At 39.4% G+C, this 20,214-nt stretch overlaps 3 protein-coding genes across 19 annotated transcripts in view; all 3 read right to left on the bottom strand.

Moving 5' to 3' along the window:
- ppfia1 (PTPRF interacting protein alpha 1) overlaps window positions 1-5,790 on the bottom strand; it is a 42,698-nt gene extending 36,908 nt beyond the window's left edge. For 9 of the 17 annotated variants that reach the window (XM_007571008.2, XM_016681169.1, XM_016681172.1 and 6 more), the window contains exon 1: window positions 4,575-5,790. The gene's annotated coding sequence lies outside the window, so the exon portion shown is untranslated. The remainder of the gene's footprint in view (window positions 1-4,574) is intronic. The other 8 variants (XM_007571007.2, XM_016681177.1, XM_007571009.2 and 5 more) reach the window with 2 other exon arrangements.
- A 3,020-nt stretch (window positions 5,791-8,810) lies between these two features.
- LOC103151133 (uncharacterized) lies at window positions 8,811-14,734 on the bottom strand. The gene is made up of 13 exons (XM_007571006.2): window positions 14,336-14,734; window positions 13,720-13,925; window positions 13,304-13,441; window positions 13,075-13,213; window positions 12,661-12,991; window positions 11,564-11,705; window positions 11,344-11,487; window positions 10,964-11,022; window positions 10,602-10,792; window positions 10,122-10,525; window positions 9,783-9,882; window positions 9,211-9,406; window positions 8,811-9,125 (listed from the first exon to the last, which is right to left on the bottom strand). Exons 1-13 carry the CDS (start codon window positions 14,459-14,461, stop codon window positions 8,989-8,991), a joined length of 2,313 nt encoding a protein of 770 aa, XP_007571068.2. The 5' UTR covers window positions 14,462-14,734; the 3' UTR covers window positions 8,811-8,988.
- Window positions 14,735-18,631: 3,897 nt separating this feature from the next.
- The window catches only part of LOC103151150 (uncharacterized), a 6,892-nt gene continuing 5,309 nt past the window's right edge, over window positions 18,632-20,214 (bottom strand). The window contains exons 10-13 of the mRNA XM_007571037.2: window positions 19,874-20,203; window positions 19,258-19,357; window positions 18,854-19,043; window positions 18,632-18,768 (exon numbers count right to left, since the gene is read on the bottom strand). Of these exons, the coding sequence (XP_007571099.1) occupies window positions 18,632-18,768; window positions 18,854-19,043; window positions 19,258-19,357; window positions 19,874-20,203 (757 nt within the window). The remainder of the gene's footprint in view (window positions 18,769-18,853; window positions 19,044-19,257; window positions 19,358-19,873; window positions 20,204-20,214) is intronic.

Here is a 20,214-nt window from a genome sequence, read left to right as displayed (position 1 = left end):
CTTATTATGTTCTAAATATGGGCCTTTCTGTACAGTCTCAAGCTTTAATCTTTGAGCTTCAAACCTTTAACTTCCTGCTTGAACACCTGAATTCTGATATCCTTTTTGCACAAAGGATATTATTTTGAGTATTGAGTGCAATACTCAAAGTACTTTAAGTATAATTATTGCCCTCAAAGTTGTGGAATAACTGCACAACTTAGAGTCAGTTGTGTAATAATTTTAGCCTATTAACTCCTTTTCTTTACCGTTTGCTCCATTTATCTGTCAATTTCTTTCTGACACAAATAAAAATTCCTTCTAAGGGACAAAGGATCATTCTACACAAAAACAAATTGTTTTAAGACTTGGATCTGATGCATTGAAAACCTATTTTTTAAAGTCTAACTGAGGATCTGGGCTTTGCCAAAGTATTCAGCAGTAGTCCTGAACAGCTTCCGTCATTCTGGATCACATTTTCTTTAGTGATCAGCAGCAGCAGACAAAGCTGCAGTGGTTTGTTTTGTTGCTTCCCTATTAAGTAACAGACTGGGCCGTCAACTGATAAACATCTTCCTGTGTTGACTCGGACCGTTGCAGACCGAGCGGGATCCTCTGATCCGAAATCATACGAAAGGCTTCTTGACAGGAGAACTCAGACGAGCAGCTTAAATCAACTCTGACACAAAGACATTCAGAGGATTACGCTGCATCATCGCCTCAAACATCAGAATCAGGGAACGGCTTTTCATATTTACCACCAACGTTCAGCAAACTGAAAAGATTTCCTGCCAAACTGCTTCGTCTCTGGATGCCTTTAGCTGGGCCTTCAGTAATAATGCAGTCATCTAAAAACTAACAGGTTACTAGGACTGTCTCCTCTCACATCCGCCACACTGCCAAAAGTAAAACTTTCCTATTCTAGTGAGGCAGAAAAACTAGTTCACACATCTGTCACTTTAAGGCAGGACTATCCGTGTTCTTTACCATCAGAAAGTCCAGAAAAATGTGCATAAAGCCCTGAGCTGTAAAACGCTCAGGGCTCCTTGTTCTCCTGTGGATCCAGCTCCCAGTTTACTGGATCCAGCTCCCAGTTTACTGGATCCAGCTCCCAGTTTACTGGATCCAGCTCCCAGTTTACTGGATCCAGCTCCCAGTTTACTGGATCCAGCTCCCAGTTTAGCCAGTCTACTTTGCAGACCAGAATTAAAAGTTTCCTCGTTGATGAAGCTGATAGGCTTAGATTATGCTGAGCTATCTCTGTAGCTACAAACTGACCGTTTCTCCTCATGCTGCTTCTTTCCATTACCTGCTGTGTTTGCCACCATTTACTTTCTGGTTTCTCTCAGTTTTTTCACCTTGTATGAGTTTTTATTTGGCAACAAGTTTCAGTTTAGCGTTGGTATTTTTCTGCAGGGATTCTATCTATTGCTATTATTAACTATGCACTGCTGCCAGTTTACTCACTACTTTTTCTTGCTTCTGTATTTTGTGTCTGCTGTGTCTTCTCAACCTCCCAGTCAGATGCAGTTTACTGATTACATTCTCAGATCCAAGAAACGACTTCTGAGACAAACAGAATTTGTCTGATTGGTATGTTGATTGATTTAATCACCTGATTGATTTAATCACCTGATACAGAATCAACAAATTTAAGGTGAGGGTTTAGAGACTAAAGGCACATTTTCCTGAACATCAACACAGTTAAATACATTATCAAAGTTAATATTTTCCTAAAAGAAGTGAGGTTAAAATAATTACAGAAAGGATTAGCCATAAAGATCAAACTAAAGTGCCACAAATGAAACAATGTTCTTCAGGGTTATCTGACGGTTCAATAACCTGAAGAACAGATTAAAAACAATAAATATCTGTTCTTGTTGAGCTAATATGCCAATTTATTCAATAATTCAGCAGTAAAAAAATGTTTTTGAATTGAAAATGTTGCTTATTTTGTTGATATTTTAATTGTGATTAATTAATTACAGATCCTGCAATTAACTCGATTAAACATTTTAATTAAGCCCCACCAGCACTATTTACTTATTTATAACCAAAGAGTAAAGAAGGCTGAGTTCACCCTGGTTTTGAAGCTTTGTTTATGTTCTAGTTCAAGTCCTGTTTCTGCAGATTTGAGATAAGATAGTGACCAAGTTCAAAAGCACAGCAGAGATGATTTGATCACCAAAGTTTAGAGGTCGGACACAAGCCATCATTCCAACAACCCATCGACTAAAAAGAAGAAAGAGAAAGTCAGATCATCTAGATCTTCAAATAAACTGTACCAAAGCAAAATATTTTATCTAAGCAGAAAATATTCAAGCCGACATTCAACGCCAACGTTGAGCAAAGAACTGAGATCAGCGAATTAAAGAAGCCTGGAGTTCATTTAAAAGATGCTGCCAGCGGGTTTACCTCCTGTACACACCGAGCCGGCACAAACCGGACGGTCATGTGAGCTGGATCTAACATACCTACATGAGCAGCGGCAGCAAACCCAGTCGGCTGAGGGAATCTAAAACAACCCTGATCGGTCAACCAAAAACTCCCTCCTGGAAGTGTTTGTCTTTGACACACACTAATTAACCAGACAAAACTGACCGTGTCAGCACTAATTAATTGAAATCAGGAATTGCATGCTTCCAATCATAAATCCTGTTTGTGGTGGACTGAGCCAAACTTAACCTAATTTACTGGAAGCAAAAACCCTGAACCAACGCTTCATATTGAGGTCAAGCCACTCAGGATCAGCAGCGGGGGGGGGAGGGTCGCTAAGCATCAATGGGAGGTAGCGACAGATGGTGAGCAACTCTGTAAAGATGTAAAGACACGATGTATGTCAAAAACTAAAGGTAACAAATCAAGATTTGGATAAAAGACGATACAACATTTATAAAACTTTTAACCAATTACTTTATAGAGGATTGTTTTAAGGCTCGGAGTATAAAGGATTCAGTGTAAAATAAGAAAGGTGGAGTTGGCGTTCTGCCTTTTGTAAGCGTTCAGGCTTTTTCCTGGATGGTTTTTTCTTTAACAATTCTTCTTAAATTTGCTGAAAATCCTCTGATCGATAGAGGTAACCGTTTTGAACATGAAGGAATCATAAAATGATCCTCATTTACTCATCAAACCACATTTACTGCTTCTACCAACAACTACAGCTCAATGCTGCAGATTTTCTAATGACATTCTTGACATTTTAGTCCCAAACATTCACATAATTGGGTTTCCTCTGTATTACGAAACATAACCAACACAGAACAGAAGCTGTCCTCTGGTTCAGCAGCTCCTTTATGGATGACTGTATTTATTACCGTGGTTCACACTGCAAAATAGGTGTTTATAATCAATAAATGGCAAAGAGTTTTTATGACTAGCATAATCCTGTCTTTAGTGATTCCTGCACTATAGTTGACACAACAACAATAACTCTGCAGTGAGCTGCCATCTTGCTTATGTAAGGGGTTTCCTCACAGTTTTACTTTTATCCGACATTGTTTAACATCTGGACAAAGTCGGTGTGTAATCTAGATCAGATTATCCTAGAATAAATACATGTTTGAGTTCAGAGTTTACCACTTCCAAAAGAAAAGGGAATTTAAATGTTTGGTTTTGAACCAAACAAGCTTCAAGAACCTCGAGTCCAGCTTGAAACCCAAAAGTAAAAAGATCTAGAGGCCAAAATAAAAACAAACAAAATCTTTAATAACTTAAAAATTCACATGTTGGACAAATGGTCGAAATGTGATTTGATAATCTACATTTAAGTGCATCATTTCTAACATGCAGACTTTTATCTGCATTTTAGATAAGTCTCCATTTCATCGGAGGTCCCAACCCCTAAGTCAGTCATTATTAGACTTTATTTAATTCAAAGTTATGTCTTCAAATACACATTAAAATGAATCCAACATGTATCAAATTGATAAAATGAGGCATAAACTAAATATTGCAGTCAAAAATGCAGATATTCACTGAGAAAAAATCTGTTACACTAAAAGTTCTGTAACTTCTTCAAAATAATACTTTGTTTATATGTTTTAAATAAAGAATCTGCATATTAATTGTATTGAAAGCCCAGTAATAAAGCATGTTTAAGCCTAGTTTATTGTGAGACACTATCATTTTTTTTACTATTAGTTGAGGGTCCTCTCCATCAGTCTGGGTGGCCCAGGCTAAAAAACATTAATGAAATAAGGACTGTATGTGCTTTTCCACATTTAATTTTCATTCTTCTTTACTCTAGAGTAGAAAAGTAATGAAAAGCCCATTGTTTTTTAAAACACCAAGTAGTTGTTAGTTTTGACAAAGCCATTAAACAGGAAAGAAAATGTTGATTTTTTTCAATCTGAAAATTACTGATCAGACCCAATCAAGGAAAAATCGGCCAATTCTGATAATCTACAGGAACTGACTGGTCTCTACTTCTGTTCATCTTTTCTTAAAGCTGAAATCTGCATCCTTGGAAGTAAAACATGAAGTGACAGCTGCATCGTCAACTCTGGACATTTTTGTTAAAACCTTTGGAGAAAAGGGATAATGGAGAATCCAAAGCCCAGTTCAGCACCATCCAACTCCAGTTACACATAGCTCACCTTTGCAGTTTGACGTCAATCCAAACTCCTTTGTAATCCACGTTTTGGAGATAAACTAAATCCAACTCTATGGAACAGTCTTCAACAATATCCAGAGTTATTCGGGAATTCTTAATTCCGTCCAGGGGTTGGGATTAAGGCTGTGGAAGAGTCCTTTAGAAGGGGAAAAAAGTTTAAATTTCCTTAAGGCCTCAGACCGACACAGAGTGAGAGGGGGGCAGTATTCCAACTTTGGCCGGCTAACTCCGTGTTAGCACGCTAGCTTCCCGAGTGAGCTGGTGATTCGATGATTTCATTCCTGGATTTGGAAGTAAAGTGTCGATCTTTGCACATTAAAAACACACAAGCACCCTAAAATATAAAGTTATTCTAATCGAAAACAGCATTTCATAACTGACAGATACAGCGTGATCCAGTCAGGTGACGTGGAAACTGTTGCTGAGCGGCTAGCTAATTTGAAACAGAAATCTTTGGCTTGGAGTCAGTTTAAATCGACAGCTACTAGCCTGCTAGGTAGCTAAGGCTCACTACTTTTAATTTATGAACAAACACGTAAAACTCGGTTTCGTATAAAAGTACGCAACATTGTAAAACATATACTATAAAATCTATTTCAAAGTGTTTAAAATTATGAAATCCTGAAACAGGTCTCCAAAGCTGCCGAAATGAGGAAAGTATCCAGCAGCGTTAGCACCTCGGCTAACGTTAGCTTCCCGTCGATGCGGCTGCGGAGCGGCGTCACCACATCACGGCGCAGCTCCGCTTCCACTAGGAAACTTCCAGCCAACACCGGCCCGTTAGCGACGGTTTTCTCCGTTCCGACAAACCCAACTTTAATCCACTCCCTTCACGGGGGTTTCGCTTAGTGTTTCCGACCGAAATAAAAAAGGTCCGTTGGTCCGGTCCTGTGCTTTAGCCGTCGCCACTGCCTGGCAGCTTCGGCAGTCCGTGAGAAGTAGGAGCCTGGCAGTCTGCGGGAGGAGAGCGCTTCTTCCCCCGCGGTGGGCTGCCTGGAAACTGGAGGAAAAGGAAGAGCAGCAGCACTTTCAGTTCCTGTGAGCGCTCAGGTAACGACCACACACATTCAACCTGAGATTTTCCCTGGAAAATGTTATTTATTGTGTTAATATGCTGGTGCTTCTCAGGAATTTTATCACCCAAAAGTTATTTACCTTTTCAGTTTTTCAAAATAACTGCAATGCAGAAGTGGGAACTCAAAAAATATACTCAAGTAAGAATACTTCAATATATTTTACCCAAGTGAAAGTAAAAAAAAAAAAAACATCCAAGGAATTAACCAAGAAATAGGAGAAAAAAGTTTTTGTTAAAAAAAAAGTATGTGACTCAAATCTGGAACAAACTTCCAGAAAACTCCAAAACAGCTGAAACACTGAGTTCCTTTAAATTTAGAGTAAAAACCCACCTGCTTATAATAAATAAATGTTATTATTATTATTATTATTATTATTATTATTATTATTATTATTATCTGTTTGTAGCTGCTTTTGAACCATAATGAATAAAATGTTTTCCAACATATTTGATGTGTGTTGATGATTTTGACGATGCCACTCATCAAAATGTAATGTTTGTTTCTGGTTTCTCAAATGTTGACTCTGTGGTGTCTTTTATGAATGTATTTTATGTTTCTAGTTGTAAAGCATAAAAACGTTACATCATAAACTGCCTTGTTGCTGAAATGTGATATAGAGATCATTTGATTGACTGAAGTACATCTATCATTTAATGCTTAAAAATTACCTCATCCCGTGGACCAAAATTAATGTAATTCACATAAATACCTATAAAATAAAAATAAATAAAAAAAATTTAAAAAAAGGCAAAAGAAACATTTTTCCAATTTCTTTTTTCAATACATATGAAACATTATTAAAAACTTTTTAAATAAAGTTAAAGTGGTGAATTTTTGGTTAAAACAAAATAGTTCTTCATTCAGTGAAGTTTCTCACAGTGGGTAGAGGAGTCTGAAATTTTACTAAAGTAAGAGTAACAATACTTCTAAAAAATATTAGTCACGTAAAAGTAGCAAATACAGCATAGTGAAAAAGGCTATTTCAAGTAAATGTATCTGAGTAAATGTTTAGCAAATGGATGTTTTGCATTGTTGACACAGAATGTATAAAAGGATTTTGGGTCACTTTCTTTTAAAATGCTTACTGTATTTAATTAAGTTTAATGAATTAAATAAAAGCTGATTGATAGATAAAAGCAGCAAAGTCAGCTTTCCAGTATAAATCTATTCTGCTTATTATATCAGCTTGGTTATAAAAAGACAAATACTTTGTGTTTCACTTCAAATTTGCCATTTTAACATAATTATGTCATTAATAATTTTAATTTGATTACAACTATTAATTATTAAATCTCCATCTGCAGCAACAACTTTTACTGGATGGGCCAAATTTCTGTCATTCTTGAAGTGGGGGACGTGTTTCACAGGAGCAACAAATCACTTAGTTTTCTTTTTGTTTCTTCCTTCGTAAAACAGGAAGAAAAAACATATAATAATAAAAAACTCCAACACTTCTAGGTTTTGTCTTGGTTTTTGAAATCTTTGTTTAAAACAAACAAAACTGCTAAATCCAGGACAATCATGGAAGAAAACCTGCTAGAGAAAACCATCCTAGTCATAGAGAATGGCCTAGTCAAAGTCTAGACCTAAATCCAATTAAGAAGTTTTTTTTTCCTTATTTGAACCTGATGAGACTCTTCCAGGTGAACTTTGAGATTGTGTTTGCATCATTTTGTCCCTTGTTTACAGGAAGAATGAAAATCTGTGTTTTGAAAATAAATGGAAAACTTTAAATAAAAATTGGATGTGTCAACTTTTTCTGGATAGCACCTAAAAACACTTTTATGTGAATCCATGTCATTTGACTAAAACCAATTTAACTTCTTCAAATTGAACCGCATCCACCTTTGTCTCGTTAATTAACTTAAAAGTAACTTGGACAATGAGCTTACATCTTATCCAGGTCTAAGTGGGTGAGGTCAGTAAAACTGTCGTTAAACATTCATTTATAAATTATAATTCAAAGCAGTTTTATACATAATTGTTTTTGAGAAACATTCAGAATTCATAAAACACAAATGAAGCGGTTCTGAAAATCTTAAACAGAGGTTTGGCTCCATCTAGTGGTCACATTGACTTTCTATTCATGTAAAAATTATCTCTGAAATTATGTTAACCCGAAGTGAAATATACATAATTATATACAAATACTCAATTTCCATGTTGAATTATTACTATATTGCTTAAGTAATATTAATGTATGAATATTTTATTTGATTTTATTTAAAAGTTTTTGAAGATATAATTATTGTGGGAAGCTGGGCAACAATGAGATGAATCTATCTATCTATCTATCTATCTATCTATCTATCTATCTATCTATTTATCTATCTATCTATCTATACACACACACATATATATATATGTGTGTGTATAGATAGATATATAGTATAATTGAAAATACAAAATGTTACTTTAAACATACTGAGATAAATGGGGAAGATAGAAATAAAAACAATCACATTTGTTTGATGTAAGTTTCAAAGCTGGAAGTGATTAAATGTGAAATATTTCATTCATATTTTCCCTGTATGACCAGAATGTGACAAAAATATTTCTGAATATAAATCTCTTTGAATAAATGGCTAACAGAACTTGAGATGGACATTCCCTCTGTCTCCTCTCTCTTATTTTTTAAAATGTCGCATTAATAAAGACTGAAAAGACAAAATGCTGTCACTGATTTTCCAAATCATGAAGTTCCTAAAACATGAAAGGAATGTAAGGCTGGATGCTTGATGTTCATTGGTCTGTGTTGTTGCTGGGGATTAGGATTGGGGGGGCGGCGATGGGAGGGGGGGGGCGTTGTCTGTAAATTGCCTCATTTATGTGGCGGTGATGCATCTCTGCAGAAACTCTCATAATTACAGTAACATCCTTGTGCAGGATCTCCTCCAAATCAATAACAATGTTGTGACTTTTTAAACTCCAGCTTCTTTGCTTCTTCCCTACATGAATGGCAGGGCGGTGCTAAAAAGTCTGGCTGTAACACGAGATTCTGTATTTCACACGTTAGTAGCTTCTGAAGGAAACAGCAAAAACAATGAAATCAGTGTTTTATTAAGATTGTGAGAAAAAAAGAAGATAAAATCAAAAGCCTTTCCAAAAAGGAAGTTTTTATAAAATAAAAGCTAAAGGAACATTTTTTTATTTCAATTTAACAGAAGCAAATATTTCATTAAAATAGGAGAGAAAAAAAATCAAAGGTTTTTGAGTAGCTGTCTGAATCATAATTAGATATTTAAAAGACTTAATTAATATTTCAGAAATATCAGAATCCCACGTTCAGATTATCCAAGCAGCTTGGCTGATGCTGCAGTTCTAGCTCTCATATGCAGGCAGAGGTTGGTATTTGACCCTGGAGGTTTTGGTTTTGTAGATGATGACGCCGCAGACCATCCCAACAGCAGCAAGGAGACATCCAGCCACAAACACCAGGTTCAGGTTCAGGTTGACAGCTGCAGACGAGAGGAACACGGTGCTGATGGAGTCCTGTCCACATTTTATCTGCTGCTCATAAACCTCATCATACCATCTCCTCACCTGAGCCTCCTCTGGGGTCCGCTTCACGCTTCAGACGCAAAGGACCCTGGGAAACGAAGTGCTTTCCGCTCTCGACCACAGCCTCTCTCCTTCTGCGGCTGAAGCTGCTGGACCTTGTGGAGTTGCTGCATCCCAGTGAGCACCGGGTGTTGGGGTTTCCTGCTTCACACATCATGACTGTGCAGCTGATGTACACCTGAACTCAAAAAAAACACAGCCGCTAAAAGAAAGGACTCCCTCTGGTGGACAAAAAGCAGAGCTGCAGTCCAGCAACTTCAGAGCTCTGCTGCACTTTGCATCAAAGAGCCAATGAACCTAACCTTTGTGTTTTTTATATTTATGCTGAAGCAAGTATTCCAACAAATTTTCCTTTGTTCTTTGACCTTTTTTGTTCACAATTAGAAACAGTTGTACCGTCATCAACACCAACTGGTCAACATCATATTTAATATCAGCTCCTTGTATCTAAACAGATAAGAGATTTTACAGAAGACCTGACTTGAAACTCTGTGTTTGGCTTTGACAATGACATGTGAAGTGATGCATACGGAGAAGCAGCTGCACTTCCTCACCTGATCATGCAGGCCGATAAATCTGAAGGCCTCCATGCTGAACTGGAACTGTCTATCGTTGGAAGGTGTGTATGTCTGCACAGTCGGGTCAACCCCACACCTGCACAGACAACAACAAACAAGTCACAGCGCTACTGAATCAAAGACTTATAGAAAACTCTTTGCTGTGTTGGATATTTGGCACTTTTGGACCTTGGTCAAATACGGTTGTGGAAATGAATTGTTTTGACTGAAATTTGCCTTCGCCAATATCAATGTGCAATTATAAGCACCTATTACTAATGACGTTGAGGCATTAACATCATGCTTGTGTTGGCCAGATGGAAAGCCTGGCCTCACCCGTTCTCAATGATGGAGTAGGTTGGATGGTAGTTGGGGTTGTCATACGGTGCAGCTCTGCAGGACTCCACAAACATCTCGGTGTTGTTGACAGAGGAGCTGGCGTCCAGCTGCATGTAGATCCTGTTTCCGATGTCAAACTCCAGCGGGTATGAGTTTGGGTCATACTTGGCTTCAAACTGGTCATTCTGGTAGAACTCAAACTGGTATGTGAAGGTGCCGAAGCCTTTCTCCCACACCGTGACGTTCTTTCTGTGTGCTGAGAAGCTCAGCGTCACATTCCCCCGTTTGGGGTACTGGCAGTAGAACCGGGCCTCCACCAGGTGCTTCCTGGTGATCAGCTCGTTCGGGTTGTCTTCCTTTGTGGTGATCTCATTCTTGAAAATGAGGTAGTCGTCGTCTTCCTGCAGAGGGAGTGGTCTGTGTTAAAACAGGGGACTGACTGGAGGTAATGAGTGTGATGCATCAAACCGCTCTCACCTCGATCTGAGTCCCACATTCGTTGAGGGGAACGATGGCGACGATGTGAGAGCTGTTGGAGTGCCTGTCCAGGCTGCAGATGGTGTTGCTGGGGTCACTGAGGCGAAGTTGATCCTCCTGGAGTCCAAACAAGGAAGCTTTGTCAACCTCAACCTTCATTGTGGATTCGGTGCAGGTCACTGTGGCTTCAACTGGAACAAACATAGACGTCAAATAATTAGTTAGGTATAAACCCAATGACAAAGAACAAAAACTAAACATCTAAACAGATGACTGTTCTTCAGAAATAGTATCATCAACTGTAGCAACATTTATATGGAGAGCTTCATTTTCCCCCCATAAACCTTTAAACTTGGACTCACTTTGCTCCTTCCTGATTTCCACCAGAACACACCTCATCTGAGACTGATAGACGGAGGACCTGGACAGGCATCAGGAAACAAGGCCTTAGGAAACACTGATTCTATACAACTTAATGAAAACCTATTTTCTCATTTCATATAAAGAACAGTAAGTATATTTCTATCCAAGGTAATTCAACATGCTTTACGGGAAAACGAAGCAACAGGAAACATTGGAAGACTAAATAAAAACTCTTGAAAAAATATCAACTTTTAACGTATTTTGCAACATATTTTTTTCATAAAGGTGAGAGTAGGATGGTGTTTGATTGATGTTTTTAAGCGAGCTAAGAGCTCATCATGCCTTCATGTTCCCTGCATAAAATAAGTCCTGGTCTCACCCGCTCACCGACTCCACAGCAAAGCAGATTGGGTAATGCTCCCCCAAGTCGTCCAGGACGGGTGTCCACCTCAAAACAAACTCGTTATTCGTGTCTTTGTGTTTGGTGATGTTTGCTGGTCCACTAACGACAAGACTTTGGATGCTGGATGAATAACAAAGCAGAGGTCCTTGTATAATGTTTGTTTCCTTGTTGACTTCAGTAAACTCTGCTAACTTACGCTGAGTGTGTGGCCTGAGCTCTGACTCTGATCTCCACCTCTTTGTTGACCTCGGCCATGATGCGTTCTCCCTCTGCAGGTGTTGGAGCCACAAGCTGAGGCAGGTAGAGTCCCTCCTGGCATGATGGAACAGCAGGGTCCACTGGAAGACAAAATCAGGATTAAACTACAAGGATCCAAACAGGCATGTGTAAGATGTTGGTGTATCCTCCATTAAATGTTAAGGTGATTAAATCAAAGGTACCCTGGAGACATGAGTCAAGACTACAGTGTAGGTGTTAGAAAGCTCAAACATGAGGCCACCTCCTCTGTTTATTTTGGTTTTTAATGATTAACATAGATGACTGCCTTCAGTCCTGTCCTGCTGGTCTAACAAACCAAACTGGCAGCGATGGAGAGAGCGGAGGCTCAAACTGGCAACCCTCAGGTTACAGGATGCACTCTGACCACCAAACGTTTCATCAACTCTACTGGGACTGTCCTTGGTGGGATGAGACTAAAACAAAGAATAAGTCAATGGGATGCTACCTTTTGTTCACTGCTGAATGAGAGCTTTGATGCCTAAAGTCTCCAAAGGGAACCTTGTTAGGATGCAAGGAATCATAAAGTCTCTGAAATACCAGCATTTATAAAAATCTGGTAGATCTTCATTGGGTCTATTTGCTTTACTACAACCGAAACCAATGGAGATCTGGATCATTAACTCAGCCTGTTTACAGTCAGTTCAGTCTAAACACTTATGTAACCCGTATTTAGTCAGAAGACTTCTTTAAAGCCCTGGGTCACAGCTTCCTTCCTCCTCCGACTCCACTGTGGCTGCGGCTCTGTGCTCTGATCGGCGTCTTCCAAACTAATTCATGCATTTCTTCTAATCTGCATTGCAAACTCGATTACATGGAGAGTCTGTTGTCATCTTGTAGCAGAATTGTTTCATGACTAAAATAATTGTGCGTTTCCTCACTGAAGCATTGGCTTTAGCAGAATTTCACAGAAACTTTACGTGGAATTGCAAATGGTGAGATCAAATTACAGACTTTTGATAGTGTACTTTGAAATGATTAGATATTTCATAAAACCATGAAAACATTACGATTTACCAAGAAACGCAAACTGCAGTGGTAATTTGCTGAGAGGAGAGCCAGAGGTGGGGTATCCAGGATGCGTTGGGGTCATCCACCACCAAGGGCTGGTTGCTGGGGCTGCGGTTGTGGTAGTTGGCCACCAGCCCCACCAGGGAGTGGGTGTGTGTGGACTTGTGGGTGGACTTGTTGGACTTGTTGGATTTGCAGGCAGAGGGTACTTGCGAGTGCTCGAGCCATCAGAGTAGAACAGATCAATGGTGTTTCGGGGGTGGTCTTCTACCACCAACTCAAGCCCAAATATGTAGGTGTTGGCGGTGGTGTACTGGTAGCGCAACGTGCAAGAATCCTGACAAAGACAAGCCCCCTTTATGGAATACAGATGATCACCTGTACCTTTATGAATCAGTAATAGAAAATCAATCAACCAACCGGATCTAGGTGGAAGCCTGAGGGGAGGAAGCATCTGTCACACTCTACTCCAGGGAGATTCCCGTATCGGCACACGACTCTGTCGCCGTCAGCATCAGAGGCAGCCAGCTTGTACGTTCTTGGGCAGTTCTGAGGAATTCTTCACGGGATACAAACACAGGTTTTTGGAATATTCTGCAAAGCAGTCCCGTATACCAGCTTGGACAGATGTAAACAACCAGACGATTACCTGACGAAGGGGAGAACAGCAATATCTGGAGATCTGTTTGGTTCTCCTGTGTCTGATCTTGTTCCCAAATCCACAAGGGACTCCAGCCTCCAGTTACTGACTGAGTTACGAGTCGTGATCCAGCAGCAGCTGGACGCCCTGATGTTCATGGAAGAGAGGAAAACAGACAAAGTCATTTAGACTTAGCCAGTAAAGCATTTTGTAGCTTTTTTAATGTCTCCATTCTAAAATAACTCAGTCAGTCAGTATGGTGGCTCTGGTTGCCCTACTGTGTCAAGGCAAATGTGTGCTCTACAACAGGGAAACAATGGATATACCTCATGGCTTAAATCTAACAGTACGACAGATTCACCTGTTTCAGGCAGTAAAACGGACCGAAGCTGGGAAAATAATTTACAGAAATAAATGCTGCTCACCTGAGCAGAAATGGTTTGTCACTCGGGACTCTCCACGTTTCAACGGTTTCTGTTTGACACCACTGGGATTCGTAGGATGGTGTGTTGGTGCTGGAGTCGATGTTAATGAGCTTTCTGCTGGTTGCAGACCCACAGTTGCCAGTATAACAGCTCCAGTAGTGGTAGTATGCACAGGTATCATAAGTATCTTTGCCTCGGAGAGAAATCTGGGGAAAAAATGAATTATTGAACCGTTTTAGGTGCCTGGAAGAGAAAAAAGATGAATTTTATGTAAAACTGAGCTCTGACTATGAACCAGGAATCATACCCCAAATTATTATTCAACAGTGATATCAGATCAAGCTCATTTAACTGCAAGTTATTGCTGCTTGGATGCTGATCCTGAGACCTGATAATGAATGGATGGAGAGATGATGAAGGATGAAGAGCCAAGTTAGAAAGTAGAAATGTTTTGTTTTAAATGTTTTTCAAATTTCTTTTGCTTGTTAAATCATCTGAAGAGCCAATTTAAAGATCTCTAAATGCATCATTGTCCAAAGTCTAGATTATAAAACAAATTATGCTAAGTAACTGTGGTACAGTAATCTATGGAGAACATGATAATAGTCGTCATCACCTGATAGGACCCGTCAGGGTTTCGTCCTTTGTAGGCGTAGTTCATGGTTCCTCCCCAGTGATGAGCCGCCGACACCAGGGAGGTGAGCAGCAGCAGCTGAAGAAGGAGCAGCACTGCAGAGGCCATGATGACGTTCTCCAGCGATGAAGCTCACCTCCACCTGCAGGATCTTATATAGACCTGTCCCACCTGGGAGGAGACGCCCAGACTGAGGGGAGCGATGAGGGCCGCTCCAGATCCATTCAACAAGACGGAGATTAAGACAGATTTTCATAAATGATGCTTAAACTTCAGCAGAGATTGTTTTCTTCCAAAGGGTCACAAATCCTGACAAAACAGGAAACTTAAGCAGTAAATTTCTAATTGTTATTATGTATTTACATGTATTCTCAAGTAGCTTTGAGTGCTAAAAAAAGCTTTATTTTGATTTTCTAACATGAAAATGTCTTCATTTCCTGCTTGTCTTTCATATGACAGTTTTATTTATAGATATAAACTGAGGTAACATTCAAACTGTTTATTTCAGTTAATTTGTGATTTTATGCACCTGTGTCACTTAAGAAGTATTCAGACACAACACACCTTTGTTTCTGCAATGCCTCCTTTTCTTCATGTCTCTTATCATAAAATATGACCTTGTTTAAAGAAGGTGGAGGTACTTTTCTCTTTTTATTACCAGCATCAAACACTTCATTGACCTACATCAATTGTTAAAGTCTGATATTAACCAACTATCTGCAGTGCATAAACCAGAAACAGAATAAAACTAGGACATGCAAACAAAGTAATCTACTTCATATTTACAACATACCTAAATCAACAAGTCCAGTTCATTTCATTCCATGTTCTTTAGACATGAAAAACAAACTTTTGAGAGCTGCTTTTGTCCAGAAACTCAAATCACAAGCATCAAGAACACAGCAGATCCAACAATCTTACTGCTTAAAACACCTGCAGACACTGAGGATATGCAGAGGTTTGCAGATGACAAAAATGTGAAAAAGATTTGCTTTTAGAAATGTCTCCCATCGGCCAAGACAACAAGAAACAGATGGATGGTGGTGTTTAGGGATTTATGAAAGACTCAAATTATGGATTATTTAGTGTCACCAGGAGCAGAAAGACTGAAACCATCAGTGGTTGAGAATCTTTATTACGGCTTTTCTCTAGCAAAAGCCTCTAAAAGTCCCAGGGTTATGCAACCTTTACAGCCAAAAGAATCATTTTACTGTCCAGCTAATAAAACTTGTTTAGAGCCCTGAATGTTGCCTGACTTTTAATGTTTTATAAATATCTGCCAAAGGAAATTTGTTGTCATTTTTGAAGAACCAACATTTTATTCTCCCAATTTTCAAAGAAGAAAATGGATGCATGTTTTTCTATGGGATGTTGATATTAATGGAAAGTGATGTCAAAACTCATCACAACAAACAACAAATCTAAAAAATATTACTGGTACTTTGTGTCATTCTGTTGAGGACATTTAATGTGATAACTCCATGAAAGAAAGCAGCACTTATTATTTCTAGATTTAAAATAATCAGTCCATTCCTTGTTATCCTTGTTATTTTAATACACAGTTATTAGGAACCAATGTGGAGGTCCAAAGATCCACCTGTGGCTTCGGAGCTGCAGGTTGCCGACCTACAGGCTTTATGTACGCAGGCTTGGGAGAACCGTTCCTGTACATTACAAACAAACATAGTTTCAACTGTCCAAACACATTTTCAACATTGAATGAGATCCAGCCTTGTTTCTATGTAAACTATAATAATAAATCACATAGTTAAGTCAAGAAAGTTTTGACCTTCTGAGTAATTAAGCCCCAAGGCCAAAGAGATGCACTAATGTCTGCTTTTCTCTTACAGCGTTGACAGCAACTGAAACAATAAGATTCTTGCTTTTTCTCACATAAATGTCATTATTAGATCAACCTCTAATGTATTTCTTGTTGGACAAGGCAAGTTAAGTTATTAGATATTAAATGAAATGAGTTTAGTTGGATGAATAATGATTTTCCATAGATTCATGCAGAAATTAAAGGGCACTGACATCACAAACTCATCTGAAGGCCTGGGAACAAAACCTGCATTTGACTGATGTACTAATTATCACATTAAAAGTATGGCACCCGAGTAAGGAACGTCAAGGGCAACCATCGAGATGGAAGAAGATTTCTACAGTAGGTGTAACGTTTAAGTAACCAGCCAGAACCCAGCACGGTGTTTCCTGGACCGTCTCTCTTTCACTTTGTTTTGGGGGTTCCACCTGAAAGCCGGTCAGGTGATGTTGGTTGGCAGTAAATGGACTGTGTCCTATTCATCGCCATCTTTTCTTCCTGATTTCTGCTTTTAGTCACAGCCAGCAGGTTCTTCAGGTTGATTTTACTGATTGTGTCACGTAAGTGAATGTGGAGAATCCTTCTGAGACAGCTGCTCGGGTTCGAAGGAAGGTCTGCTCAGTTGAGTCTGTTTAATACTCATTTGTCACTAAATGTTGGTGTTGGCAGAATCCTATGTGTTTCCATTCCATCCATCAAACTCAAATTTAAAAAGTTGTAAGGTAAGGATTCTTTGTAATTTATTAACATTTCAAATGATGTATTTAAGGCTAACATGGTACTGCAGGGAGAACCACCAGTAGCTTGGTCTGGTGCCAGGCCAGGGCCTCTGGTTTGAACAGTGACGTGCAGTCAGGGGAGACATATGAGGCAGAGCCTGTCATCATGGAAAAATAATATATAATAATAAAATAATTTACGGTATATTGCTATTTTCACCCTGCTATTTTCACCCTGTGGTTTGTACTATAAAGTACCTATTTTTCACTTAGCTTAACCAATTCTGATTATTTTTTTCTTCAAAATCGCTGGATTTTCGTATTTTCACATTCAAATGCTCAGAAGCGAAGCAGGTGAGGCAGCAGGAAGCTGAGCCTCACCTGGACTGATCAACCTCTCTAACTGCACTGGCTGCCGTTCTATGGGAGCAGCTCCTCCTGTCTGTACGCCGGCAATAAAATGGCTAAAAAACATTTAATATATGGACTGATTTTCCATAATTTCGCTTATGGAAATTAGCGAAATTAATTTCGCTAATTAATTTAGCGAAATTAATTAGCGAAATTTCGCTAATTTCGCTAATTAGCGAAATTAGCTAATTAGCTAATTGGTGAGTCTGGTGTTAAATCCTAAAACATGAAGTGGCATTGTTGTCAGTTGCTATGGCAACGAATCTGCGTGTAGCTTGGCGGATACAGAGCGAGAAAGTGTATAGGAGCCTTTGCTGTGGATCAAAGCACGAAATTAATACCTACATTTCTAAGTTTCACTGAGTTAACGCGGCTATGGATGACATGTAAAAGATTAGTCTCTTTACCGCCCAGCGTTGTACGCCTGCGCGAAATTTCCGTACGTCCAATAACATGCATGGTATCTATGTAGCAATGAACCTCACCGCACGTCACTGGGTTTGAATTGCTGTAATCAGTGGTTTTGACTGAGGGGTGAAATGAGGCGAATCCCTGTTGGAACATGGTTGGAGACCTTGGAGAGCGTTAACTGACTGAGGCATAAAAATCATGGGCCTGAATATGTGTTATGTCAATATGAGTCGAAAAAGGATATAGAGTGAAATAAACTAAGCAAACCTTTAACAGCTCTCCCAAACCTGCATCCCTGAAAAGGTAACAGTTCTGTGTTCACTTTAAAACTAGCTTTGAACCTGATACATTCCCAAGTAATCTTTGAGGCCCAGACTCTCTTTACCATTTATCTCTGTCAATGAAATGAACTTCAAGATAGGATGGAAAAACGGAGCTAATATCACCATAAATTATTCATGTAGATTAGAGAAAATACAGTTTCACAACTTTCACTGAACAACATTTGCACCATTATGAGTGTTTTTATTAAGGCATTTACCAAATCCACCTTTATAGCTACAGAAAAAAATAAAAAGCTAAAATCTTAAACTAAAAGTAGTATAACTGATGGAGGTAAATTCATTCAAACTGAATAATTATAACAGAACATAAAGAAACAGTTCACCTGTGTTACCTTCTTCATAACATATAGAACAGGAGAAAGAAAAGTAAATCTTTATGACAGAACAGTAACTCAGCGACTGCAATACGAGCAAAGATCTTCCAGTTTTGCTCAGCAGAAAACTGAATCTTCCCAGCTGAATCAATAAACACACTGAGTGCAACTTTTTTTTTTCACTACAAAGAAACTTTATTTGTTCAAAAACACCCTGAACCCCAAATAATCTCAGCAGCTTGGCTGATGCTGCAGTTCTAGCTCTCATATGCAGGCAGAGGTTGGTATTTGACCCTGGAGGTTTTGGTTTTGTAGATGATGACGCCGCAGACCATCCCAACAGCAGCAAGGAGACATCCAGCCACAAACACCAGGTTCAGGTTCAGGTTGACAGCTGCAGACGAGAGGAACACGGTGCTGATGGAGTCCTGTCCACATTTTATCTGCTGCTCATAAACCTCATCATACCATCTCCTCACCTGAGCCTCCTCTGGGGTCCGCTTCACGCTTCAGACGCAAAGGACCCTGGGAAACGAAGTGCTTTCCGCTCTCGATCACAGCCTCTCTCTTGTTGCGGAAGTTGTGCATTGTGGAGTTGCTGCATCCCCTTGAGCACCGGGTGTTGGGGTTTCCTGCTTCACACATCATGACGGTGCAGCTGATGTACACCTGAACTCAAAAAAAACACAGCCATGAACAGAAACCACTCCCTCTGGTGGACAAAAAACAGAGCTGCACTCAAAAACCTCAAACCTGCTGCACTGTATTTTAGGTTTAATTTTTTTTTTAAATAGATGCACATTTGGAAATACAAAGTTTATTAAATTTGTGGGAAAAACACCACTTCAGTTAATAACATTTGCCAGGACAGTTTATTATTCACCTGATCATGCAGGCCGATGAACTTGAAGGCCTCCATGCTGAACCTGAACTGCCTGTTGTTGGAGGTGGAGTTGATCTGCAGAGTCGGGTCAACTTTGCACCTGAATGAGACCAAAGGCTCACATCAGCTGCATTAGACTGAGATCAGCTTTATCGACCATCAAACCCTCTTTGAAGTTGATCAAAGAAGCTAGTTCTTTATTTGTCTTTTGATGGGAAAACTAATTTGGCTTTAGCGCATCACCTCTCTGCTAAAACCCTAACACTGCCTCCCTGTAACTCAGAGAATAGACTTCTGTTAGTTTATAAATCACTGAAGGCTTCGCACCACAATACATTAAAGATCTGCTGCTGTTGTATCAACCTTCCAGACCTCTCAGGTCTTCTGGTTCTGCTCTGGAATAACATTTTGCTGATAAAATGTTATGTTCGCTCTCAAATTTATGTCTATATATGATGTTTTTATGATATTTTAATTGTGCTATACAAAAAACTTGAATGATTTAACAGAATTTTTGTTTTTTCGTTGCCTACTTGTTTAGTTAGATATCAGTTTTAAGAATACATCTTTACCACTGTGTGCACCACTAGCATGACGCTGGAAAGCCACGCCTCACCCGTTCTCAATGATGGAGTAGGTTGGATGGTAGTTGGGGTTGTCATACGGTGAAGCTCTGCAGGACTCCACAAACATCTCGGTGTTGTTGACAGAGGAGCTGGCGTCCAGCTGCATGTAGATCCTGTTTCCGATGTCAAACTCCAGCGGGTATGAGTTTGGGTCATACTTGGCTTCAAACTGGTCATTCTGGTAGAACTCAAACTGGTATGTGAAGGTGCCGAAGCCTTTCTCCCACACCGTGACGTTCTTTCTGTGTGCTGAGAAGCTCAGCGTCACATTCCCCCGTTTGGGGTACTGGCAGTAGAACCGGGCCTCCACCAGGTGCTTCCTGGTGATCAG

The sequence above is a fragment of the Poecilia formosa genome, unplaced genomic scaffold, assembly GCF_000485575.1.
Source record: "Poecilia formosa unplaced genomic scaffold, Poecilia_formosa-5.1.2 Scaffold272, whole genome shotgun sequence".
Classification (NCBI taxonomy): Eukaryota; Metazoa; Chordata; class Actinopteri; order Cyprinodontiformes; family Poeciliidae; genus Poecilia; species Poecilia formosa.
This window is presented reverse-complemented; position numbering and strand designations above follow the sequence as displayed.